The following is a 27,687-nucleotide window of genomic DNA, read 5'->3' as shown; positions in this document are numbered from 1 at the left end:
GGCTTGTTGAGGGTTCAAATCGAGTTCCTCCACATAGGAATACGGAGATTTATGCAGAGAGCGTAAAGTGCCTCAAAAGGTACTTTCTCAATTCAGCAAATCGCAAGAAGGCTAATATGGAGTTTGCCCACTTCTCTATGAAGTCTGAATTATTCAATGACAGTGATTCCATCAATGACCGAGCCACTTTAGAGCCTCATGATTCGTGGGTTGTCCATAGTACATGTGCTCCTATGCTTCAAAGCTTAGCTTTGAAGCTTCTTATATAGCCTTCATCCTCGTCTTGTGCGTCGAGGAATTGGAGCACTTACTCATTTGTGCATTCCCTGAAAAGGGACAAGATAATTCCACAACGAGTTCAAGGCTTGGTTTTTGTTCATAGCAATCTTCGTCTTCTATCAAGACGATCTCCACAGTATAAACAGGGAGAGACAAAGATGTGGGACATAGGTAGAGATTCATTTGATTCTTTTGAGGATGTTGGTGCTAATCTTTCATTGGATGAGCCGGAGTTGGAGGCTGTTGTTTTTACAGATGATGTAGAGGATGAAATTGGAGATGAGGCGAATGACGTTATATCTAATGAATGATGCAATCATGTACATGGAACTTATGAAATATGAAGTAATATTAGATTTTACCATTCTGGCGATGTTAGTGTTGTTTGATTGTTCTTCAATTGTTTTTATAAATTTTTATAAATATATAATAAAATATTAAAATATATTAAATTCGGTGTACCCGCAAAGTACCCACACTTGGTTGTTTTGGAAAATCACATACCCACGTACCCGTGTCGTGTCGTACCCGCACCCGTACCCGTGCTTCTTAGCTTGTAGTAGTTAGGAGTATTGTAGTCATTGTACATTGTTGCCCTAATTTGGGCCTATATATACATCAAATTCATGAGGAGCTCCCTAGTGGAGACACTCCATCTCTCCATTCCTCTTCTTCTTCCTCTCTTCTACCCTAGCTCCATTTCTAATTGAGGTGATTAAATATGCTAGAGCGACAGTAGGTGGTCATGTTACATCGATGCTACTAAAAATGGAATGGGAGCGATACATGTTGTGTTAAGCATCGCTTAGTTGTTGGTATGAAGTACGTGATCTATTTATTAAAGAATTCACGCCGGTTACCGATCGTGAGAGGTTGAAGATCCAAGCCAGATTGAGACGTGAGAAAGCTTAGAAGGCCATGGACCATGCCAAGAAGAAGCTGCATGTCTTCTAATTCAAAAGACATGGCACATGTACCGTGCCCAAAGAGAATTTAAGAAGTGTGTCAGTTCTGCAATCAAGATTCAGAGTTGGTGGCGTCAAAAGATTGCCCGAGTTGATTACTTGTGAACCAAATATGCTACCAATGTCATTCAGAGAGCATGCAGAGCCCTAATCAATCGGCGGAGAATCATGATGAAATTCTTAGTTGCAGCGCATGAGTCAGAGATGACAGACGAAGCTTTACCCCATCTCTATGACCACGCCGATCATATCGAGCACAACGAAGGATACATTCTGCCTCAGGTACCATGGATCGAAGAGTTTATCTTATGACTAATTTCTAGTCGAATCAAGTCGAACCTTCTGTCAACACATGCCGGATTACCAGGTAGATAGAAGAATTTGATTTGATGGAGAGGATTGCAATTCAAGGCCGGAGCGAGTAGTTCATCCATACAGATCTATTCCACGAAGGGTCTAAATTTCAGCTTGTTCTATTCATTTTTTGTCTAAACTTACGGGCGAGTTTCTTTCAAGTGGGATGGTCTGACATGGGCATGGTTTAAAATTTCGGTTTCGGTACCGGTTTCGGGCCCCTGAAATTTTGAAATTTCAACCGAAATTTCAGCCAAAATCTGGCGAAACAAAGAAAAGAATATTTTATTCAATATTTAATTTCGGTCGAAATTTGGGTGAAATTACGACCGAAATTCCAAAATTTCGGCCGAAATAAAATACCGTTTCGGGTTTTCGTGATTTCGGTGTTGGTCTCCATTTCGGATTTCTGTCGAAATTTAAAACCATGGACATAGGACACTAGTTTACTAATTATTAGGATTTCGTTTCCTGAGTATAGTAGGATTACACTTCTAATTGTAGGTGTTCTAATTATAGGTGCTTTCTTTATGTGGTAGGATTTTAGGCCTTTCTTTTAAGAGAAGTTTACTTAATTAGGAATTGCATTTCTTTTATACAAGGCAATGTAAACTGTAGTTTTCATCAATCAAGAATATTGGAATAGAAGTTTCTTTTTATGTCCTTCTTCTCTTCTTCTCTCTCTTCTTTCCTAGTGGATTCTAGGGTTCTTCTTCCCTAGTGGATTCTAGGGCAATTCCCGGATTGTACGCTTCGGTTACGACTTTCGTTTGATCCACTGCGTCAGAGCAACGAATAGCTTCAATGTGAATCAAAATGCCTTGGTGAACATAGAAATGTCCCCTACGGTTACTGACCTAATGATGGTTCCATGTTGGAAATGGCATATTAATAGTGAGTCAAGATGTAAGTAAATTTAGCAGCAAATAACAGGGTTAAATGTGTTAAATATGTGCGGGCAAGAAACAACTTCAACTCATAAAGCATGGTGCTTGGGGATGAAAATCAAGAATGCCACGAGATTGATGAATGGGGTGAATGTAGAAGTCCCAAAATTGTCATGGGAAACGCTCTAAATATTAAATCATCGAATGGCTGGCATAATGATAGTCCTATGTTGAGAAAGCATGGTTTTAAATTTTAAACGAAATCCACATGAAACGACTGAAATGCTTTTATTTCCATCCCCAGAAAACGCATACCAAAACCGAAACGCATGCTGAAACCGAAACGCATGCTGAAACCAAAACCGTAAGCATATTAGTGGGTATACAATATCAAGAAGTATAGCATAATTTTATTTATATGAATTGCTTATGAAATGTGGTGTATGTATTATGGATAAATATTATTATGAATTACGAGATTTTATATGGTGCAAGCGCTTATAGTCCCCTATTTTTAAAAAAGTAATGCACGGACCATATATATATATATATATATATATATATATATGATAATCCAAATTGTCCATGTGATGGGCCACAACGTAATAAGATTGTGTCCAAAAAATCACTTCTATAGGATGATCCCAACCCTCCGATCTCTAGAGGAACTGCATATCATGAAAACCTCTATAGATCGGAGGGCTAGGATCATCCTGTGAAAATGAGTTTTGGGGTACAGCCTATTTACATTCTGTTCCATCACATGGACGGTTTGAATCATCCTATGATGTGGTCCGTGTAGTACTTTTTGAAAATTACGAGACTATAAGGGCATGCACGATATAAAATCTCATGAATTACATGTGAAATGTGGTATGTACTAAGTTATCAAATATGCGAGACAATGCATGTCACCGATGTTGTTAGACAACTATGGATGACAGCCTTGCGTTTGCGATATTTTCTATGTATTTGTGCTTATTCTAGCATTTAATGAAGTCTCATCTTAAAATTATATCATTTGGATAAGTTTTCATATGTTTTTGTGATTTTACAAGGTTTCCACCGAAATTTCCAACAAAAACTGAAATGCTTTTGTTTTTGTGGCGACCGAAACGAAAGCCGAAATAGAAATTTAAAACCTTGGTAGGGAGTGAGGAATGATGTACAACTTGAGGCAACTTGAGACAAGTAAGGCATAGGGTTGAAGCAAAATAGACACAATGCACACATCTCATCTAATGAGGCGCCACAATGCACACTTCTCATCTAGTGAGGTGCCATAGAAACGTACACCTCTCATGAGAGACATAAGCATATAAGGAGGCATACGCCCCGAATTCCAAAAATAGTGAAATAAAAGAAGCATTTCGCATTCCCTTTTTTTTTTTTTTTTTTGCCATCCAAGACCAAATAAACCTGGGGGTCAAATAGAATTGAATCACAGATATTGAGGGGTTAATTTGACCCCATTTGACAAATTCCAGGTCTACAATTTCTAGGGATCAGTTTGTCCATAGTGCTTTTGTGATTTTTGTGCAACCATTCAATGGACTCAAAAGTCGTGAAACCGGTTTCTCTCATGCAGAAGGTTTTACTAAATTTATCTTGGCAAACAACCACCTCAAGTGACATGATAGAATCCCCATTTTCTCTATTTTCGACTTGTGCCTCAAGGATTATGCCTTCTACATTGAGTTGTACCTATCACTCATGAGAATTCTAGATCTCGCACCGCTTCCTCTACCTTTTTAAACAATGGGTGGTTCCTATCAAAGACTTTTAAAGTAAACTTGTGAGGAAGTTCCCAAAATAATTCTAATATTAATTAACGTCATTTGCATAATGGGGTAAAATGTCCCCTTGATGGTACAAATTTGTCCAGGCACCAAAGAGAGAATAGCTAAAAGAATGGGCAAGTATATCTTACTACGATACTTAAATATAGAGATTCCTCTTTCTTATTCTTAAACAAGCCCCCGAGAGGGCTTAGTTGATCCATGATTTATGTTTCATCTTTCTTTTCCTTTTCATTTGTTTCGAGAAAGAGATCGATCAATTCCGATTCTTTCTTTTTCTATCGATTCTTTTCCGATCGAGATATCTATAAATAAAATATTGTAAAAATAAACTAGATTTTAACATAGGTGATGTACTTAATAATAATTTAATATAGCTTTTTCAAGACAATAGTCAATAAATTGAAAATATAAGACACTAATAAGCAAAAAAAAATATGACAGTTTTTTTAATACAAGACACCAATCTCCAAACCTCACCCATAATGATCTTCGGGGACAAGATTAGTTGGCGTAATTGAAGATCTAAGTAAGGAGGCCATTCTAATATTAAATAACGTCATTTGCATGATGGGGTAAAATGTCCCCTTGAAGGTACAAATTTGTCCAGGCACCAAAGAGAGAATAACTAAAAGAATGGGCAAGTATATCTTACCTGCGATACTTAAATAAAGAGATTCATTTTTGCTTGACTTGATTTGAGTTTGGTAATGGGGCATTTTGGATAGTTGGGCATCTATCCGGGGAATGACTGAAATCTTTGCATCTCTTACATGGGGTGGGTTTCCAGTCATATTCAACACTTTGGTGAACAATTCCGGTTGAGGTCTGAGAAGAGGTTTTCTGGAACAATGTTACCGGGATCACCCTCCGACCCACGATCCAGGATCGCTGACCCGAAACGTGGGTCGTTTGCGACCCGGATCGCAAAAAATGGCGACCCGGGCAACCCGCGGAAAAGGGAGAGATACATAGAGAGGGAACACTTCGGTGAATTAAGAAAAGAGAGCTGCACAATAGTTTATTAGTCTGTTCATGTTTTTATATTTTTATTTCAGAATTTGGTAGTTATGTTCTCTTCGCTTTGTACCGGGCTACCACAGTACCCTGTACCCGTTCCCGTACCGCGTTCCAGGTAACCTTGTTCTGGAAAATAAGAAAATGGATAATGGCGAGGCTGTCTCTGGGAGGGATTGGTTTTGCTCGGCCTATGCCTATTGGAACTTTAAAAGGCGTTGGTGCTGCCGATGGTGCATGCAAATCCATCGGGATCTCCTGTTAAGAGCATCAACCCCATATCGAAAGGAATTACGGACTCAAAGCAAGGAGAATCTGATGCGGAGTCCCGGAGATTGGAGTTGTTCATCCTGCCAATATCCAAATTTTGGATGGAGGAACAAATGCCGAAGGTGCCACTTGATTAGGACGGAGGGATCTAGCCTTAGTAAGAAAAAGAATAATCAGGGTGAATCTTTCGAAACTACTAGTAAAGAAGTTGACCGATGGCCTGATTCGGGACAAATCTCCTCGCTAGTTGAAGGGGGTGTGCCATCTATAACAATCTCGGGTAAGGAGGTGGAAACAAGGCTGGATTCCCTTGAGTGTTGCCTCATTGGGAGGAAACAGATTGATGCCGGATCCCTCGACGACTTATGGCAGTGGGCAAAGAGTTCCTGGAATACTCCCTCCCTTCTGTGCCCCTCTGAGTTATCAAGGAATGAAATCTTGTTTATGTTTGATTCGGAGGAGGCTACCATGATTATGGCCAAAGGAACGAAGGCATGGATTAGTCATTTGACTTCTCTCTACCCCTGGAGCACAGAGTATGCACAAGGCATGGAGGCGCTTTGGGTTAACTTCTATGGCATCCCCCTCCATGTTTGCGCCCTATCGACAATAGGAAATCTACTTGGTCAAGTCTTGGAAGTGCAAATGGAAGGGGAGCATAAAAGCTGTATGACGTTTGTATCCGCTAAAATCCTTATTCGTGGTGGAAGATGCCTCCACCCTCTATTCAGATTCGAGTATTGGATCAAAGTTTCACGGTGGGAGTTGTAGTTCGGAGCAATCAGAGTTCGGAGCAGCTGCCGATGGCCGGGGGATCGCTGACTTGCCCCCCTTTGGAATCTCAGCGTAAGTAGACTGTTGACCTAGTGGGGCCCTTGCGTTCAAATTTGAATCGCTCTAAGGTGCCAGGTCATAGGCTTGGTACGGTGCCTACCTCTTTTCTGCCTCTTTCTCTGAATGAAAGCAAGGCATCAGAAGTCTCCAACCTCCCCAGTTCAGGTCCTCCCCTTTCCTCAATACCAGAGTCTTCTAAGAGAGTACCCTTAAGGAAGAGGCATGGTCACCCTCTTAGGCTTGTCAGATCCCTTTGTCAAAAATCTTGGCAGAATGGATTTTTGAAGTCAAGAGTAGATCTTCAAACCCTTAGACTTTTGATTTCTCGTTTACCTTTTTCGAGAGCTCGCTTCGAGTCTCGAAAGTCGGAAAAGGTGGGTCCAAGGATTCAAGGCTGCAAATTGGATAAATCTGAATCTATTGGGGGGCCATCCTATGGAAGACCAATCTTGGACAAATTGAGAAACCCCCTGAAATATCCACTAGGTGGGGGGGCTGAAATTTTAGGAGCTTTCAAATCTATTGTTGGGACCCCCTCGCTACCCCAGACACGTGTCGCATGTGGATGAGGGGTTCCCATGTCCTGGTTCAGAGTTCGGATATTAATCGGAGAAGGTGAATCTCTTTTGTGATACGATTTCTATTTGGATGACGGCTATTGGAGTATGATTATTTCCTTTCGTGAGAAAGTTGGGTGGTATCTCTAGTGTGACATATGACTAAAGTATCCATTTTTTGGGACTTTAATAATTCAGAGTATCAGAAAAGGTTACTTGTATTAGGGGATTTGGAAATGGCCACTTTGGCACAATTAATGTTATCTCATCATAGCGGGAGATTTTTGCATGCTAGATTAATTATCGGTTTGGTTACTTGGCCTTCCCTCAGTACCCATCCTGAGGCGGTGCATTTCCTTTTTGGTTCTTTGTTTCCTTTGTTTCTTCTGGGTTCAGGGTCTTGTACCTAAGATGGAAAACCAGAGCGGTTCGTCCTCCTCTTGCCCTGCTTCTTCAAGATTGCCTCTTGGCCGAAAGAGAAAGCTGCCGGTGGATCCTTTTGAGATGGAGACCTCCTTAAAACTACTGAAAAAGATGGCATACCTGGAGAAATTAGCATCTAAACACTTGCCTACTCATAGAGAGGTTACTAGGGACTTCTTAAAACATCAATGGAAGTTATTTAAGGACAAAGTTAACAGGATGCCGAGGTGTTTTTTAGTCTGACTGGTTTGCGTAACGTAAAAGAATCTCACTTCCCATGCACAAGCATCCTCTTTTCATCAAATTATTGGAGGATGAGCAGACCTCAAGGTGCCTTCGTTGGAGGGGATTCAGAAACTAGAGGCAATGATTTCCAGAAAGAGAGCATTAGATGACAAAGCTCCATCTGATGAGGAACTCTCGGCCTTGAGTCTTGATGAGGAGGTCTTCGCTTCTGATGAGAGCTCTCGGCCTCGAGTCTTGATGAGTAGCCCTCATGTCTGTATATATGCTGGGGACTGCTGGTCCCCATCTTTTGTATCCTCTAATTTCTATATTAATATAAATATTCTAGTCGCTTTTCAAAAAATATATATAGAGATTCCTCTTTCTTATTCTTAAGCAAGCCCCCGAGAGGGCTTAGTTGATCCTTGATTTATGTTTCATCTTTCTTTTCCTTTTCATTTGTTTCGAGAAAGAGATCGATCAATTCTGATTCTTTCTTTTTCTATTGATTCTTTTCCGATCGAGACATCTATAAATAAAATATCGTAAAAATAACTAGATTTAACATAGGTGATGTACCTAATAATAATTTAATATAGATTTTGCAAGACAATAGTCAATAAATTGCAAATATAAGACACTAATAAGCAAAAAAAATATGACAGGTTTTTTAATATAAGACACCAATCTCCAAACCTCACCCATAATGATCTTCGGGGACAAGATTAGTTGGCGTAATTGAAGCTCTAAGTAAGGAGGCCACGTATATTGAAGCTACAGGAATGTTACTTATTATGTGCATGGTTTTAAATTTCCACCGAAACTAACATGAAAAGATCAAAATGTTTATGTGTCCATCCCCATTGAAATGATACCGAAGCTGAAACTTATTCCGAAACCAAAATCGTAATTGCATTACTTGTATATTATATCAGTACGTGCTACACAATTCCATTTATATGAATTACTTGTGAAATGTGGTATACGCATTATATACAAATATTTATATGAATTATTTGTAATGTGTCATGCAGTGAATTATCAGACATGCATGACAGCACATGTCACTAGGTGTTTGATGTTAAGAAACCATTATGGATGGTTGTCTTGCTTATGTGATGGTTTCTAAGTGTGCATTTGTGCTTATTCTAGCATTTCCCAAGGTTTCACCTTAAAATTCTATCATTTGCATATGTTTTTCATGATTTTCTAGGATTTCTATTGAAATTTCCAACAGCAAGCGATCATTTCGGTTTGTTTCCATGGCAACTGGAACCAAAACCAAAACAAAAATTTAAAACATTGATTATGTGAGGGCATTGAATAAGCTCATTAATGTGGAGCTACTAGAGTCCAAAGCAAAGAGCCAAAGACATCAAGTTAGGAGACATCTAAGCGAGCTCTGGATTGCCATGGAAATCAACCGGAGGCAAAATTTATGGATTTCCTTTGCCACAAGTTGAGGAAGGCATCACAATATTTTCTGGGTCAGAATGGACGATGTCATGGCCATCATTCCCAAAAAGATACGCATGTACTATAGCACATGTACATGGCCAAATGGGGTAAGTTCTTAGCCCAAAGTGGCATGATAACAAGCCTTGATTAACATAGTATGTTATCAATAAAAAAAAGATTAACATACTATGCAATATTTCATTGTTAGAAAGGATTACTACTTTAGCATGACCCCACAACAAGTTCGGTGTTCCACCATTGCTCTCCCACGGTCATACCTTTATATAGTAACACAATTGGAGAAGCCTTGACGAACGAGCTACTCTTACCTAATAGACCATTTTCAAATATGTACCCTATGTTCTAACGGTTCTTCCTTGCCTTTTATCTTTTTGTTATGAAAAAAGAAAAAGCCAACTGTCAGTTATATGCCCTATCCTTCCATTGTGTGCAAGTGGTATTGGAGATGAAAGAACCCACGACATTGTAAGCCTGAGTTGATAGCACAGTGTGAGTGACATAAAACAACCTAAAAAACCATGACAGAGAGAAAATGCCCATTGTTCTAAACACTAAATGGTACTAGTAGCATACTAGCAAAGATTTCCTTCTCTGATATAAATCTTGATTGAAATTCTTCTTTAAAGAGAATTTAAATAAAGCTGGTGATAAAATACTACCTCTACACTCTGCAAATCCGCACAAGCATGAAGAGCAACATGATAAACGGTCAATCTCCTATTAAGAAATCCACCACGCCTGTGAACAAATTCTGCAGTTGGGATACTATAAAGTTCCTCCTCAGGAACACCCAACATTACATTCTCTGCACTGTCGCTTCGCTCTTCAACAGACGACCACCCTTTCGATTGCCTCACAAGATCAATGATCTTTACAATAAAAAAACAAAAAAGAAACACACAATGTAATATGCAAGCAACAATTTGACTACTTCTGATCTAAGTTAAAAATATCGTTATCGGGACCTTCTTGGCAAGGGAAAATCTCGGGATAGATTAAATGTGTTTTATTTTTTCCGGTTTATATTGGGAAAAAAACGATAAATTTTTTATTTAAAAATATGGAAATTAAGAAAAAAAATTAAAAATGATAAAAATACCATAAAAATATCTTGATATTATAGCGATATTATCACGGTAAATGAAAATATAGCTATATTTTTAAATTCTCGGGATTATTTCGAGATTTTTTCGTTTTATCAAAGTGATGTGATAAAATCGCTAAATTTTGAAAAAATCAGAGATCTTTGTGACATAGCTTCTGATTACAATATATATCACATACTTTTGTAGTTGTCTCATCAGTTGTAGTTGCCCTGTTTTTATAAGCAGTAATAAGTCCAGCATAGCAGAACTTGTTTAAACCAAGACCAGCAGCAGTCATATCACGAACAATCGCATACCTGTAACAGTAGTAAAACATATATTTCGTCACTTAGTTTCGAAATCCATTCAAACAAGTGAAACACTTAAACTAGAAAATGGCATGATGGATGTTCCATTCTCACACACTCGCAGCAAACAAGGTTTGAAATTTCGGTTTTGGTAATGATTTCGGCCTCAGCCAAAATACTGTTAAAAAATCGGAAAAATCCGAATTTTTAGCCGAAATTTCAGCTAAAATTCTAAATTTCGAGGAAAATTTTAAAAATTAAAATTTGCCGAAATTTCAAATCATGGTAGCAAAAGCCACCACCATCTTGTAGACCATCACCTCTGTTTCTACAACTCAATCACTATCATAAGCCACTTTGGAATGCTAGAAAAACAGAGATAGCACATAATGTGAGAGACCACCCCTGACTCTCAGAACTGACAATTAATTGTAATTGTTGTAGGACTTTGACTTCTTGGATCCCTTTGTATCCTTCTCTTGTTAAAAATCGTATTTAACCTGACTCCGGAAAAAGATAATAATGCAACACATGTACTGAAGAAAAACTGAAAAAACTAAACAAATTGATTCACAATTAAAAGGGATAGTCCATAATATTTAAAAACAATACAATAAAATTTATGAGTAAGAAACTAAATGAACATGATATAGTATTGTTAAAAACTTCTATCTCTTTCCTGCTTTGGAAATATTTAAGGTCACACATGGGCATACGGCAGCAAATATTAGGGCAAAAAGATTTGGAATCATGTGCCAGTGAGAGCAGATTTCCACTTAGGTTGCCTTGAAGACATTAGCAATATTTGGTCTTAATGAACTGTAGTGTTGACCAAGAAAAATGACCTTAAGTGTTTATGCAAATACGGTCGAAATTTCAAACCAACACAAATTTATCTTGAAACAATAGAATCATGTATTTATCCAACGAATAAGTAACTTGATTTGTCTCAGAATCTTGTACTGAGACAGTCAACATCTCCAACTCAACTGAGTGGGAAAAAGAGTCATTTGCTTAGATTAGTTGCCAACTCATCAGTCACAGCTAAAACATGTGGATACAAGACCACTAAGTGTCCGTTTGGATACGCGGGTTTTAGAATCCAGGTTTGAGTTTGAAAACAGGGTAAAAAAAGGTTAATGATGAAGCTGTTGTATGCTGTCCAGACAGCGTTTCTTGGATTTTATGTAAGAAATCCAGGTTTTAGAAATCTCTCCCCCATCCTGAGATTTCTAAAACCTGAAAACATGGGACAATCTCCTGCTGGTATCTTTCTTCTCTCGTCTCCCATCTACAATTTTGAGGAAATACAAGATTCTAAAATCCGCGTATCCAAACGGCCCCAAAGTGAGCTGCATCTTGGATTCATATCCAAATTTCTCATAAAAGAAAGAATCAAGGCAAGATATGAATTTTCCCGTCATTGCTTCTCGATGTTATAATCACTCAATGGATTGCTCAGAGATTAATTGGCCGAAGTTCGAAGCTACTGCAAAGAAATGCTGGTGTTGGGACCAAGGTTTAAATTTCAGTTTTGGTTCAGTTTCAGTCACAATGGAAATCGAAATATTTCGGTTATCGTGGAAATTTCGGCAGAAATCTGGTAAATTTCGTGGAAAAATTTTGTTTTCTCTACAATTTCAATTGAAATTTTGGTGGAAATTTTGGAATTTCAGCGGAATATGCGAATTTTGTTTCGCTCTTGGTGCAAATCTGAAATATTGGCCAAAATTTAAAACCATGGTTGGGACAAAACTCAGACATATAAGAAAAATGAAAACTGGTTTGGATAGTCCACATGGTATAGATTTTCAATGAGGAATCTTTGATGGATATACCTTTTACTTAGTGTCTTTTTTTTTTTTGAAAGTTTACCTTTGACTTATTGTCAACTCAGATGACTTTTGCGCAGACGTATCGATGGTTTTCTCACTTTTTCATTCATTCACAAACAAATAGCTTATAATCAACTCATATATTTATAGATACGAAAAGATACAGAAAAGAACCACCATATCACAACAGTTTACAAAATTTTCCAACCAACCACAAAGATCCGTATTAGTTTATGCTAATAATTGTTCCATTTCATTCTTGTACTCCCACCGAAATGGCTCTGATTTTCATTCTCCATGGAAGGCCTACTTTAGCAAAATTTTGTTGTAAAACTTACTCAGATAAAATGTCCCAAACAATTCAAAATCATAGTTTTAAATTTTGGCCGAAATACCAATATTTCGGATTTCGGTCCAGACTGACACCAAAAGTACATAGATTCAGTGTCGGTTCAGATTCCGAAATTTCCGAAATTTTGGCAGAAAAATCGGAATTTCAGAAATTTCAGCCAAAATTTTCGGAAAACCCGAAATTTTTTTTCTATAATTTCGGACGAAACCAACATTTCAATCCTTGTTCAAAATGAGGTTTACCATGATGAACTTGCAGCACAGGCTTGGTGCAAACCACAACCACATGGGTACGTCTTATCATATAAAAGATTGCTTCCAAGCCATTTACAATACTGTTCTTGCAAAAAATAATACTGATCTTGCAAAAAAAATCATAGTACTGTATTGGCAAAAATGAAAAGGAACCAGGTGTATAGTATGAAATAGCATACACTCGATCTATACGTCCGGTTGCCGCAAAAGCATTAAGGAGACAAATGTAGGTTTGCCCAGTTGGTTTCACCCCGAGCCTTTTCATTTCATCCAAGAGCTTCAATTTCAAGAGATTCCAAACAAGTTAGCAATTATATAAAGAGAAGTGAGAAGAAAATATTATTTACTTGGTATTCTTTTTTCTTTTTTTTGAATGGTATTTACTTAGTATTCTTACGTAAAAAGAAAAATGATGAAAAGGAAAAAGAGAAAACATACTTGAATTGCAGGATCAGAATTCTTGCATTTTCCACAAGTTGATATCAAGAAGTTGTATAAAGCAACCTGTGACAGAAATAATAATATTCAGTATAGCTGCACAATATTACAAGTAGAGGGAATGACAGAAATAATAATATTCATTATAGCTGTACAATATTACAAGTAGAGGGAATATGAAAAACAAAAAAGAACAAAGAACAACTTGTATAGATATTTTTTTGTCAACAATTGACATATTTGGGCACAGCAAAAACATTGATGAATGGAATAACTTGTCACATCAGTGCATAAACCTGTAGGCATAGATATATAACAAATTAAGTTATGGTGTTTTTAGTTGAGGAAATCTAAACTGAAGGGTGCCCTTGCATAAATAAGGTGAAAGGGCGCCCCCAGTGGTTGAAAGTGCATTTAATGCCTTTGACTTTTACATCTACGGTGCTATTATAAATGCATTTTCAACCAATGGCATTAAATGCACTTTCAACCAATGGGGGCGCCCTTTCACTTTATTTATGCAAGGGCGCCCTTCAGTTTAGATTACCTCTTTTTAGTTACATTAAAAAGTATGGGTCTCTATACGTAATATGACCATTTCATCCTTTTTATTTTTTTTGAATGGTACGATTTCATCCTTTTTATCGCATAATTAAACAGGACAAACCTATATGCATAATTTAGCAGATGATATGGTTCAAGATCTTCTTCCTAGACCAATAAAATAGCAATCGGGTAACACAAGTATCGAGTGGAATTGCACAAACCATTATCTAGGGCTGGATTTCAGTAACAAGCTTCATTTTTAATTTTTAACTGCTATTCATCCTTTGAGTAGGAGTGCATTTTGTAACAAGGAATTATTAAAGATGGTCTAGTTATTTCATCTTAGTGGGTGTATATGTATATAGGGTATTTATCAAGGACAGTGTAGAGCTCATGTAAAAATGCATGATTCTTAATATTGAACCCCTAAATGGTATCAGACCCATAACATAGGGTCTCGATGTCTAATGCTTTTTTCTATCTTCTAATAAACTTTATTGGTGATGAAGCACTTTAAAATTAGATCTTAGATATGCAAGATAATGACATTTTTTGAAAAATAATGGTTTTCTAATGTGTTTATCACAATATTTTTCTTTTTTATACTTTTGAGGTCGTAAAACCAATGTCACCACACTGAAGTTTGACAGCAACAAATCACAGTAGGGGGTCAGCAGCCTGGAAGATCTTGCTTTATCATGTATTTTGGTGCATTTAGTTAAAAATTTTGGAATCACTGTGTCAGTTTTGATTTCAGTCCGAAAAACTTGAAAAATCTGTTTGCAACTTTGGACATGGATCTCAAGATTTGTTAGGTGTTTGTGTTTGAGACAATGTTACCAGGAATGCGGTTCGTTCCGGTACGTGGTACAGGAACCGGTACGGGGTACGATGGTAACCCGGTAGGCGGTACGAGAGGGTATGCTATGTTGGTTCTCTATTCGGGGTCGGTATCTGTTTGGAGCGCTAACTCTCTCTCTCTCTCTCTCTCTCTCTCTCTCTCTCTCTCTCTCTCTCTCTCTCACACACACACACACACATATATAATTTCATATATTTTTATACGAATATTATTCCATAGAACACACTACATACATTTAATACACAAAATATAAAAACCTCATGTATGGCATACATATTTTTTCATAAAGAAAGTTTCCGTTGGAATATATGAATATCCTTCCATAGTCCATACCATGGTTTTAAATTCGGATTTCGGTGGACACCGAAATCACTAATACCCGAAATGGTATTTTATTTCGTCCGAAATTTCAGAATTTCGGTCGAAATTTCGTTTTTCCCCGAAATTTCACCCAAAAAATCTGTTTTTTTTTATTAAATTAATATTTTACTGAAATTTCGACTAAATTTACCGAAATTCAAGTAATATCGGCCGAAATTTTATATCGAATAAAATAGTGTTTTTCTGGTTTCGCCGGATTTCAGCCGAAATTTCGATTTCGGCTGAAATTTTGATTCCAGTGGGGTCCGAAACCGGTACCGAAACCGAAATTTAAAACCATGGTCCATACTACAGCCATAAAAAAACCCATGTATGCCCTACATATTTTTTTCAAAAAGAAAGTTCCAGTTCTAATCCAACCCAAATTATATAAAATTTGTAGCTCTCTCTCCATCTCTCCCTTAGTCTATATGCATCTCTCTCTTTCTCTCCCGCGGGTCGCTGCGGGTCGTCATTTTTGGCGATCTGGGTCGCTAGCGAACCATGTTTGGGATCGTGCGACCCCGGATCGCGGGTCGGAGGGCGGATGACAAATCCGGTAACTATTTCAAGGGTTGTTAATGATGTATTTTCTTTCCGATTTGGTGTTGATTTTGTAAAGAAGGGATGAGAATCAATAGAGTTTCCCCCAATTTCAGTTGATGTTTATTACTCCACCGTACGTGTCTCATTCTCTTTTCTCTATAAATGTTAAAGAGTTTTTCGAGCTCTGGGTTGGGGTCCTGAATCACAACATATACAGTCTATGATTGTTTTCATGGCTTCTCAGCTGTGAACGCAAATTTTATTGGGTATAGTTAGGTGAATACTAATGGAAAATATTCTTCCAGTACGTATATTGAGAATCCCAAAGAAGAAAAGGCATTCGTTTTAAGGAAAACAGAGAAGCAAGATCTCCAAATTACATCCATTGAACTAAAGGAAATATTTTTCTTCCTGGTTACCATCAATGAAGTTGCTTATAGTAGGAAGAACCAGACTCGGCAACATTTCCGTAGAAGTTGCGAAACTCCAAATGCCAACAGAAGGCATAAAGAATGGGAGAGAAAGAGAGAGAGAAAACCCACAGCTCATTTGTTGGCTTTTGAACTTGACACAGGCCATTATGAGCAATGTGTTACATTTAATATGTATCGCAAAGAATTTGCCAGATACAATTCATTCCACAACTCAGTTGTTGGCTTTTGGACTTGACACAGGCCATTATCAGTAATGTGTTACATTTTTCTATGTATCACAAAGAATATGCCAGATACAACTCATTTTTTTTGGTAGGTAAGCTGGAATTTGAACTTGCGACCTCAAGGTTGAGATACATAGCCTGATCCATTGAGCTACAGGCCTAAATGCCAGATACAATTCATTAACTTAACTAATACTCTAATAGCAAGACTTATAAGGCATAATCACGGTTCAAAACATCGAATGTATAGAATACACTGCATGTATCGATGTTAATAGAAAATCATATGTGCATCAATATCATATTGGCCAATACGCTAGGCATATCGGTTGTATTGGCCAATAAGCTAGGTGTATCGGCATGTATGGGTATTGTAACGTGTCATCCCCATGTGTTTTCGGAGTGCTCTTTCATGCAAAAGATCAACCTGAACATATTTGCCCAAATGCCTTGTTTGATTCCAAGGTGTTTTGAGGGATTTAAGGCATGCAACATAAATCAACCAAGAACTTCTTTTTTTTTTTGACTGATGAATAATCAACCAAGAACTACAATATCCAACCACAACAAGATTTGAAGCACGAATCGACCAATAAAAGAAGATTGAAGCCCGCATCAAGATATTTGAGGATTTTTTCATATGAGGCAAAATCCCTATTTCTTCTATTTTTTATTACGGATAGCTTTTAATACATCAAAAACGTGCATGATTCATAGAATATGCATATCTTTTGAAAGATGAAGAGATTTGGGTGGTATTTATACATTTATTTTTTCCATTTTGAATGGTAATATCATAAATAAATAAAAAAGAGATATACAATGAGATTGAGAAGAGGGGTGCCTCACGACAAAAGAAGAGACAAGAAAGAACCTACAAGAAACTACATAAAACGGAGATCCTCGGGAGGGAAAAAATGAAAAACCGATACTAGTCATCAGGAACTCCGGTATGAACAACTCTATGCTTTTAATACATCAAAAACATGCATGATTCATAGAATATGCATATCTTTTGAAAGATGAAGAGATTTGGGTGGTATTTATACATTTATTTTTTCCATTTTGAACGGTAATATCATAAAAAAAAAAGAGAGAGAGAAATACAATGAGATTGAGAAGAGGGGGTGCTCGGGTAAGTGTCGGGTACGCGTAGTGTGCACACCCAACACATATTTAGGGATTTTTTTTTTTTAAAAAAAAGCAGAAGGGGTATCTTATCCAAAAGTGGAAAGGGTTTTTAAAAAAGAGTGGGTGCGGGGTGGGGGGGGTTTACTCTAAAACGTCGTTTAGAATGAGCAAGGGCTCATTTTCCCCAAATCATTCTCCACTTCTCCCTAAAGGCCTAAACCCTCTCTCCCTCACTCCCGCCCAACGATCTTCCTCCGGCAGAAATCCACCATCTTCTCCGGCTAGCCCTCTCTCTCCTCTCTCGGTAAGTCTCTCTCTCCCCTCTCTGTCTTTCTCTCTTCACTCTCTCTCTCTCTCTCAATCTGCATCTCTCTCTGTATCTCTCTCTCTCTGTCTCTCTCGGTCTCTCTCAGTCTCTCTCTTTCTCCGTGTCTCTCTGTCTGTGTCTCTCTGTTTGTCTCTCTCTCTCTCTATCTCCTCTCTCTCTCTCTTTTATTTTATGTGAATAGTGTTGTAATTTGTTGTTTGTTTGTTATGTTATGTGTTATTGTGTTGTAATGTGCTGTGCTGTAATTTATAATAAAATATTAAAATATATTATTATATTCGGCGTACCCGCACTCGTTTTTTTTTTTGGAAAATCAAGTACCCACGTACCCGTGTCGTGTCGTACCCGCACCCGAGATAGGCTATAACCTACAAGAAACTACATAAAACGGAGATCCTTGGGAGGTAGAAAATCAAAAACCGATACTAGTCTTCACGAACTCCGGTATGAACAACTCTATCAGCTTCATTGTTATTTATGTGTGTTTTTTTAATTGGTAATGTTATTTATGTGTTTATTTACACATTTTTCTATTATTTCATAATATTAATTTTGTTAATGATAGATTTAATTTGAGCGGAAAATTCACCAAAATGAGTCATTTTTATTACAAGATTGTGGTTTTTTTATTTGATTTTTAAGACCTTTGATGTGAATATACATGAAAAAACATGACTAGTCATCATTTTGTTGCTTGAGAATATATCTAGGCCCCCTTCGAGATAAGATATGCGATACTTTAAGAGAGAACCTACCATTCAAAAAGCAAAAGAGAGATGGAACCAAATTGTGCCATTTTGGTGGAGCGATCTTTCTCCCACATTCATAATGAAGAAAACATTAAGGCAGATAAACTAGAAAACATTGGGGTCAATTGTAATGATACATTACCTTGGAACCATATGTTTGATCTGTAACAAATCTCTGTTATAAGGCCTATCTGAACATGTGTCTTGGCTTGTATTGGTTTCTTTTGTTGTTTTATCTTTTTGCTTTCTTTTTTTTCCTTCTTTCGGATCTTTACTTGTTTCTAGTATGTTGCTTTCACTTTTAATAATATTCATATGTTCAAACAGAAGACTAGCATTTTGGGGGCAAAAGAGTCAGTATCTTCTTTTTTGGACTTGCTTATGAAGAATTTTAAATATATTTGGACATTGTGAATAATTTCAGGACCAAATGTGGATTTTTTGTACTGTGCTGCTTTTCCAGTTAATAATATGCATATGTTAAAAAAGACTACTATTTGGGGGAGAGGGGGACTTCGTATCTTCTCTTAGGACCAGCTTAATGAGAATTTTAGATATATTTGAAAACTATGAATAATTTTAGAGATTACTGGAAGGTGTTTAGATCATAATTGGCAGTCACAAGCAAATGGGAGAAGCAAATCATGAAGAAGAAGAAGGAATAGCTAGGGTTACAGTGGAGGTTAGAGTTACAAGTAAGTTAAGGATAACTTCACGGTTGATTATATTACAGGTTTTACAAATTTGTAGTCTTCCAATTTTTACTTTTTAGTCATTTAGGTTCAGCAATTAAACATTCTTTCCAGAATTACCCTCGTGAGTTACAAGATGCTTTCGAAGAAAATTTTATAGAAGCTTTATTTCAAACATAAAATTATTTGTCTTCGGTTTAGAATAAACCCCTTTGAGAGTCGATGTAGGAGTATTACCCAAGCATAAACATCTATGCCCCCCCCCCCCCCCACCCCCCCCACTATGAAAAATTTTAGGCAATCTAAATAAAGCACTTTCTTCCTAGATGGTTGGCATGGAAAAGCAAGTTCATTGTGGTCACATGGGCATTGCAACACAAGGCATTTCGGGGCTTCTCAGTTGATAGCATTCTTTGAAACTGTGGAGCAATGTTGGAAGGCATTGTCCCTAAAGAAAAAGTGGTAGCTAGGTGGAAAAAACCCCTTGGCAACCCAGGCATGGTGGGTATTGTTGGCTTATTAATGGATTTCAGGGGTCGCATCACCTATTCCTTTGCAAGATAAATTGGTCACATAGATGCCTATGAGGTGGAGGCTCACACTCTTCATCGGGGCCTAAGCATTTTCTTTAGCTAGATGGAGGGTAATCTTGAAGTGGAATGTGACTCTTCCAACATTATGTCGTTGGCCAAGGGAAATTGCGACGGCCATTGGATGCTAGCCAAATAACATTAATGAGATTAGGGAGATGGGTAAAGATAGGTTTTTATTTGTTTCTCTTATCCATAGTGTTGAGAGAGAAAGAGATGAGAGAATTGAATGAGTTAGGGTCTTCCCCCTTCACTCAAGTATTTATATTGAAGAGAGAAAAGAGAACAGACAACTATGCCCCTGTGGCATCACACATACAAACATATATATCCAACACTCCCCCTCAAGCTGGAATGTATATATTACACATTCCTAGCTTGTTACAAATATGAACAAACTTCGCTTTGCTCAACGGTTTGGTGAAGGTGTCAGCTAGCTAATCGGCAGATTGAGTGAAGGAAGTGTGCACCACGTCCTGCTGGATCCTGTGTCTAATGAAGTGGCAGTTCACTTCAATGTGTTTCGTACGCTCATGAAACACTGGATTGTTTGAAATATAGATAGCCGCTTGGTTGTCACAATACAACTCGGTAGGAGAAGATGGAGGGAACCCAATCTCAAAGAGAAGAGAGCGCAGCCAGATAAGCTCACTACAAGTGTAAGACATAGACTTGTATTCTGCTTCAGCACTTGACTTAGACACGACAGTTTGGTTCTTGCTACGCCAGGACACTAGGTTTCCCCCAACAAATATGCAATATCCAGTAGTAGATCATCTGTCAGCTGGAGAACCAACCCAATCAGCATCACAAAAGGCCTCTAACTTTATGTGACTATGTTTCTTGAAAAGTAGTCCTTTCCCTAGGGCACTTTTCAAGTATCAAAGAATATGCACTACCGCCGCCAAGTGAGAAGTACGAGGGTTACTCATGAATTGGCTGACAACTCCCACAGCATAAGAAATATCAGGATGAGTGACAGTGAGATAGATGAGCTTCCCAACAAGTCTTTTATATCGACCAGGATCCTCTAATAAGTCCCCCTCTTCTGATAGAAGCTTTACATTTGGGTCCATGGGAGTAGTGGCAGGTTTGATCCCCAAGGATCTAGTCTCATCTAGGAGGTCCAACACATATTTCCGCTGAGATAGAGAGATATTGGTACTGGAGTAAGATACCTCAATCCCTAAGAAGTATCGAAGGCAACCAAGATCCTTTTTTGGAGAACTGTTTCTGCAAGAAATTCTTTAGCCGTTGAATGCCATGAGAGTCACTCCCTGCAATCATAATACCATCCACATAGACTATGAGAATGACATGACCAGTGTGGGACTTGAGGCCAAACACAGAGTGGTCCACCTCACATTGTTTCATACCATAGCCCATGAGAGAATCACTATACTTGCCAAACCACGCACGAGGGGATTGTTTGAGGCCATATTATGACTGGTCAGCTCCCCCTGAGCAACATACCCTCGAGGTTGCTCCATATACATCTCCTCAACTAAATCTAGATGGAGGAATGCATTTTTGACATCAAGCTAATGAAGAGGCCAACCATGATTGACGGCTAACGAGATAAGAACACGAAAAGAGGAGATTTTGGCAACAGGAGAAAAAGTCTCAGTATAATCAATCCCATAAGTCTGAGTGTATCCTTTGGCAACCAACCGCGCTTTAAGGCGCTCAACTGACCCATCTGGAAGGTACTTGATGGCATAGACCAATCGGCATCCAACAGGATGGACTCCAGGGGAGAATGACTAAATCCCAAGTATGGTTCGCTGAAAGGCGCTCATCTCATCATCCATAGCAGCACGCCACCGAGGATGGGCAAGAGCTTTCTGTAAGGACCTAGGCAAGGAGACAGGAGACAAAGAAGACACAAAGCTGTGAAATGTAGGAGAAAGATGATCATAAGATACATAAGAAGATATAGGATGAGCCGTAGTACGAGAGCGGTACAAGATGCAATGGGAGAATCTAAAGGAGGATCAGAAGGAGGCAATACCTAGGAAGTGGACGGCAGAATCTATGGTTGAGACAAGAGGGGCGCAAGTGGAGCTGGAGGTGGCCGAGGTCTGCGATAGTAGAACTGCACTGGGCCGGAGGCCGGAAGAGAAGCCGGTAGGGGAGCCGACGGAGAGGACACTGGTGCAGGAATAGGAGGCACCCGATCAGGGAGAACTGGAAGCGGAACCGGAACAAGAGACACATGTGGATGAGGAGTAGATCTAGCAAAATAAAGAACAGACTCGAAGAAGGTAACATCGGCGGAGACAAAGCACCGATGAAGACGAGGACTGTAACACCGGTAGCCTTTCTGGGTACGAGAGTAACCCAGAAAAACACATCTTTCAGCCCGGGGATCCAGTTTGTCCACACCTAGACCTAACTTGTGGACAAAGCACACACAGCCAAACACACGAGGAGTAAGAGGGAAATTTTCGCCCTGACGGTTAAGTATCGAGAAGGGAGAGTGATTGTCTAACACTGACGATGGAAGACGGTTAGCGAGGAAGCAGGACGTGAGAATGGCATCACTCCAATATATCTTAGGAGCATGCATCTGAAAGAGTAGAGTACGTGCCATGTCAAGAAGATAGCGCAACTCAGCAACACTATTTTGCTGAAAGGTGTATGCACACGAAGACTGATGAAGGATACCACAACTCGCTAAGAACTCCTCAAAACCACTCGACAAGGAAAAATACTCTCGTGCATTATCTATGCGTAAACACTTGAGAGTAAAATTATATTGAGCAGTAATTTCAGCATAAAATGTGCGAAAGGCATTAAAATTTCAGAACGATGTTTAAGTAAATAAACCCATCTCATCCGACTAAAATCATCCACAAATATAATAAAGTATGCAGATCCAAAAAGTGACTTGGTCCTCGAGGGACCCCATACATCTGAATGGACCAACTCAAAAGGTCACAAAACTCTAGTAACAGGCCTAGAAGGGAACGACACACGATGGTGTTTCCCGTGTTCACATGACTCGCACTGAAATGGCTGAATGCTAGAGGAGACAATAGAGGTCTGCCGGAGGCGCTGAAGAGATGGATGACCAAGACGGCAGTGCCACTGATAGGCATCAACAGAAGTACTCAAAATAGTGTTAGAGGGGTGGTAGAGGCCGCCCAGCTCACGACCCATTCCAATCGTCGCCCCAGTCAAGAGATCTTGAAAAACACAATACGAGGGAAAAAATGAGACAGAGCAATTCAAATTTTTGGTAAGCTGACTTACTGATAAATGGTGAGGTAGGAACACACAAGACAGATGAGAGGGTAAGACCCTCATGGGGTGAGAGAGTACCAATACCAGAAATGGGGGCTTCAGTGCCATCAGCAAGAGTGACAGATCGATAATGAGAACGAAATGACTGAAATGACGTAAGAGATTGGGAGTTACCGGTCACATGATTGGAGGCCCCAAAATCAATGATCCAAGAGCTGGAGCTAGTGAGTAGGGATGCGGGCGAACTACCTGACTGGGCAACAACCATAGAGGGTGGGCGGCTGCTAAGGCGGAGACGCTGAAGGTCCTCATAATCGGCCCTGGTGAACTCAAAAGGATCCTCGGGAAGGCCAGAACCAACAGACTGAACAGGGCCCTCGGGGGCAGAGGCAGCAGAGAGATGTTCGGCACGCGAACGGCGAAATTCGTCATGAAGCATGAAGCAGGTCTCAATACGGTGGCCATCCTTCTGACAATGAGTGCAACATGGCCGACCACAGCCCCCAGTACCACAGCCACGACAACAGCCACGCCCAAAAGAGTCAGTGCCACAACCAAAAGAGGTAGTGCTGCACCGAGAGGAGTCCCTAGCATCATAAGTAGCAAGGGCAGAACCCTCACTAGGGAGAGTCGTGGATGACCCGCCTGGGAGGCACTGCTGAGCACGGGAGTAGATCTCTGTGACAGAAGAGATGGAGCCTGAGCCAACTAATTGCTGACGAAATGGTAAAAACTTCGGGCCCAAAGACTCAAGATAGTGGAATGCCCTAAGTTGGTCCCTCTGACGAGCAAGGACCGTCAGGTCTGAAGTAAGGGGCATAAACACGTCCAACTGCTGACAGAAAGAGATGATTCGACTGTAATGATCGACGAGAGACAAATCACCGCGCTCAAAACGAATCCACTCGGAGTAGGTAGCGCAAATGCGAGTGACGTTATCAACCTCAGAGAACATGAGAGCAGCATGCTCCCAAATATCCTTAGCGGTGGCCAAGTCCGTCATCGGTCGAGCAATATTGGGAGTCATGCTCTGCCAGAGTAAGGTGTGAACCATCACATCATCCTAACGCCACCTGTCATAGGAGGAGTCAGTGGAGGGGGGAGGACCACGCTCAATGAGAGCGACTCTACCCCGAGCGAGAAGGTAGGTCTCAACCGCTCTTCACCAGCTAAGATAACTGGAGTCGTCGAGGCGCTCCGAGGTCATCTGAGGAAAGGACTGCTCGACAGAGGGAGAATGTATTGTCGGATTGTAGCTCGACGAGGAAGGAGCTGATGGGAGAGCAATCCCACTGTCAGCAGGTGAGGGGCTGGCAGGAGGAGCCGAAGTAATCGTAGAATCCACAAGAAAAGGTGAGGATCACCAACACTGGAAAGAAAGAGAAGACAATGATGATGATAATAAGGAGTCAAAGAGTGGACTCCATCGAAAGAGCGTGGCTCCGATGACAAAGGATAAAGAGAAGGGCCATAGGTGGACAAAACATATAGAGAAGCATAGAAATAGGACGATGGCCAAGCAGAAGAAGGGATCGGAGCCACGGATTAAGGAAAAATAAAGATAAGAGAGATTTAGACCATTGAAAATAAAAAGGAAGAGAGAAAGTTAGGGTTGAAGGAGGGTAGGGAGAAGGGGAAAAAGATGTAGGAAGTTAGGGTTTGGAGGAAATGAGGGAGAGGGGTAATTTTAAAAAAAAGGAAAAGAATGGAAGAAGAAGAGGGAAGAGGGAGAGGTTGTGGCGGGTGAGGGAGGCAGCAGACGAGGGACGGACGTGGTCGGGAAAGTGATAGAGGGTAAGAAGGTGGGGGACGAGAGAGGGAGGGGGTCGTGAGGGTGAGAGAGGGGGCTGGAGAGAGGTGGGAGGGTGAGAGGGAGGGAGTGGGGCGAGTGGGGAAGGGGTTTGAGAGAGAGGGTGGGGCAGGAGTTGCAGAGGCGAGAGGGAGAGGGAGAGGGTCGGCGAGTGAGGGAGGGAGGTCGGGAGGGGGTTTTGGGCGGGAGGGAAACAGAAGAGAGGGAGAAGGGGGTTGGGGCGAGAGATGGAGAGGGTGAGGAGAGAGGGTGGGGCGAGAAAGAGAGAGTCGAGAGAGATGGAGAGACGAGAGAGAAGCGGGTGGGAGAAGCTAGGGCATGCGTGGAGGGGATGAGGGAGAAGAAGATGGAGATGATCTCCAAGGAGGGTCCCTAGGGCACACAAACCCTAGGGCTATGATACCATGTTGAGAGAGAAAGAGATGAGAGAATTGAATGAGTTAGGGTCTTCCCCATTCACTCATGTATTTATATTAAAGAATAAAGAGAGAAAAGACAACTATGCCCCTTTGGCATTACACACATACAAACATATATATCCAACACCTAGAAGTGCTAATGAGTTGGCAGATCGTCTGGTCAAATCGGTGCACTTAGAGGTTCCTTGTTTATGAAGCAGTCCCTACCCCCTGACTTTTGCACTTGTAATCTTCTCTTTATTAATCTATGTTATCTGTTTCAAAAAACAATGTAAATAAAGTACTTCACCTGAATCTATGTCTTTTTTAATAGACCAGGTGAACTTACAAAGCCTGCTTCCATATCCATTCAACACACCGGGTCCCCTCTAAAACAATTTCTCTGAAGGATGCGGATTGTGCTGATGAAAACTAAACCAGACAAAATTGGGACCTTACTACAGTTTGGAAATGATGCTTTCTATCCATTGGTCCAATTTCTTATGGACAAGAAGCTTAAGCCATTTGATCACCTCATTCTCACCCAATTTTCATCTCCCGTTAGAATTTACTATTTATATCAGACGAAAGTAATTCTTCGTTGCATCCTTCACAGGATAAGTCATAGAATATTGTGCATTGAATACAATAGAAGTATATAACTGAGTTAAATCTGAGCTTATAGTATAATTGTGCATTGCAAGGCTTAAATTTTTCTTTTCATTTTCTAAAAAAAACTCTTAAATTTTTAAAATTTTAGAAAATATAAGATCTGAGAATCAAAACCATTACCACCCAAAAGTTATCAGATCTGAGAATTGAAACCCTTACCACCCAAAAGTTATCAAGCTATGTAAAATGTATTAACTACATTACAAAGCTGTAACTAATACTTACATCAGGTACCAATCCCACTTCTTTCATTTTGTCTCTGAAGAAAAAGGCATCTTGCAGACGACTCCCCTTCATCGTCCCCAAGATCAGAGAATGGAATGTATCTCTTATTGGCTGAACCCCGTCAAGCATCATGTCATCATAGACATCTCTCAGCAAGAAATGCCTGTAAGCAGCAAAACCCATCAACAACACAAAACCATGTTCTTAAATTTGGGTCAAAACATTTTGTTTGGCCCGATAAATTTCAATTTCGGCCGCTACCGAAATGAAATCCACTTAGTTTCAAAAAATACAAGATTCCTTCCGAAATTTTGGGATTTCGTCATAAATTTCGAGATTTCATCCAAAACATGTAACTTTTCAGATAAAAAACAAAGTTTTTGTCAAAATGCCAACAGTTCGATAGAGACCCTAACAAAAATTAACTCCACCCGCAGGAAAGAGAAAAAAAAGAGATCCCTTTGGCCCCTGTTTGGATTGCAAGAAAAACATTTCTGACAATTTTTTTTGTGTTACGAAAATTTGTTCTTTCTACAATTTAGAGAGAACCCAACAAGTGTCAGGATTAGACTTAGTCAATTTGAGCCGGGTAGATCCTTTCACCTTCTTCATGAAAATTTTCTAAAGGATTCATTAGCCGACCCCAACTAATTTGGGACAAAGGCTTAGTTGAGTTGAGTTGAGTTGAGTACAATCTAGAGAGAAGTGGTATGATTATGGTTAATTTAGTGAGATACTATCATAAATTGAAGGTCCCTAAGTAAAAATTGAATAGGGTTGGTTCAAGTCATCCCTTTTAGTGTGTAAAACAAGGTAAAAAAATTTAGAAATAGTTTTCTTTTCCAAACTTTTCAAGAAAATTCATACAATCCAAACAGGGCCATAACTTAACGAAAATCTAGTGGTGAAGAATCTTATCTGGATTTCAGTCGTGATTTTGTACCAAAATATTTTCGTGATTTTACAAGATTTCAGCCCAAATTGCGTACCGAAACCAAAATGTTTCTATTTTGCTCATGACCAGAACCGAAATTTAAAACCAAAATGCACAGAACATAGAGAAAAAAGACAGAAATGGATTCAGAAATAAATCACCTTCTCTGAGAGATAAGCGAACCAAGAACAGTGTTATACTCTGACACATTGTTTGCATAGTTTCTCTTGGCGTATCCGTCAGTTGAAGCAGATGTTGAATATGAAGAACCAAAAGAAGGGTAACCCAGAACGCGATTCAAAGCCAATCGATGCCCTGAAGACAAAAATGGAAGGAAAATCAAAAGAAAGTAGTAGGTATTGACTGTGTTTAGAGATAAATGGATGGATGGAGAAATACCCGAGATTTTTTGTATGAACTTCATACTGATTAATGAGAAAGATGAGAGGAAATAAAAGGAGAGAATTAATTAGGTGGGTTCTTCAAGTACTGTAGGAACCCTTCATAGACTTAATTTTGTAGAATGTAAAACCCTGAGGAGGGTTTGGGACCGTGAAAGGTTTCGGCTTTTGAGGGAGA

General features: G+C 39.5%; 1 protein-coding gene across 1 annotated transcript in view; it reads right to left on the bottom strand.

Annotated features, from left to right (window-relative positions):
• Positions 1 to 27,687, bottom strand: part of LOC143860770 (Pentatricopeptide repeat (PPR) superfamily protein) — a 79,084-nt gene extending 51,397 nt beyond the window's left edge. The window contains exons 1-7 of the mRNA XM_077371585.1: positions 27,508 to 27,687; positions 27,270 to 27,423; positions 26,175 to 26,337; positions 13,362 to 13,427; positions 13,103 to 13,200; positions 10,374 to 10,491; positions 9,749 to 9,958 (exon numbers count right to left, since the gene is read on the bottom strand). Of these exons, the coding sequence (XP_077227700.1) occupies positions 9,749 to 9,958; positions 10,374 to 10,491; positions 13,103 to 13,200; positions 13,362 to 13,427; positions 26,175 to 26,337; positions 27,270 to 27,423; positions 27,508 to 27,532 (834 nt within the window). The 5' untranslated portion in view covers positions 27,533 to 27,687. The remainder of the gene's footprint in view (positions 1 to 9,748; positions 9,959 to 10,373; positions 10,492 to 13,102; positions 13,201 to 13,361; positions 13,428 to 26,174; positions 26,338 to 27,269; positions 27,424 to 27,507) is intronic.

Source organism: Tasmannia lanceolata, unplaced genomic scaffold (assembly GCF_043159265.1).
Source record: "Tasmannia lanceolata isolate RefF3 unplaced genomic scaffold, GAP_Taslan_0.1 ptg000037l, whole genome shotgun sequence".
Lineage (NCBI taxonomy): Eukaryota > Viridiplantae > Streptophyta > Magnoliopsida > Canellales > Winteraceae > Tasmannia > Tasmannia lanceolata.
Note: the sequence above shows the minus strand (reverse complement) of the source record. Positions and strands in the feature narration are given on the sequence as shown.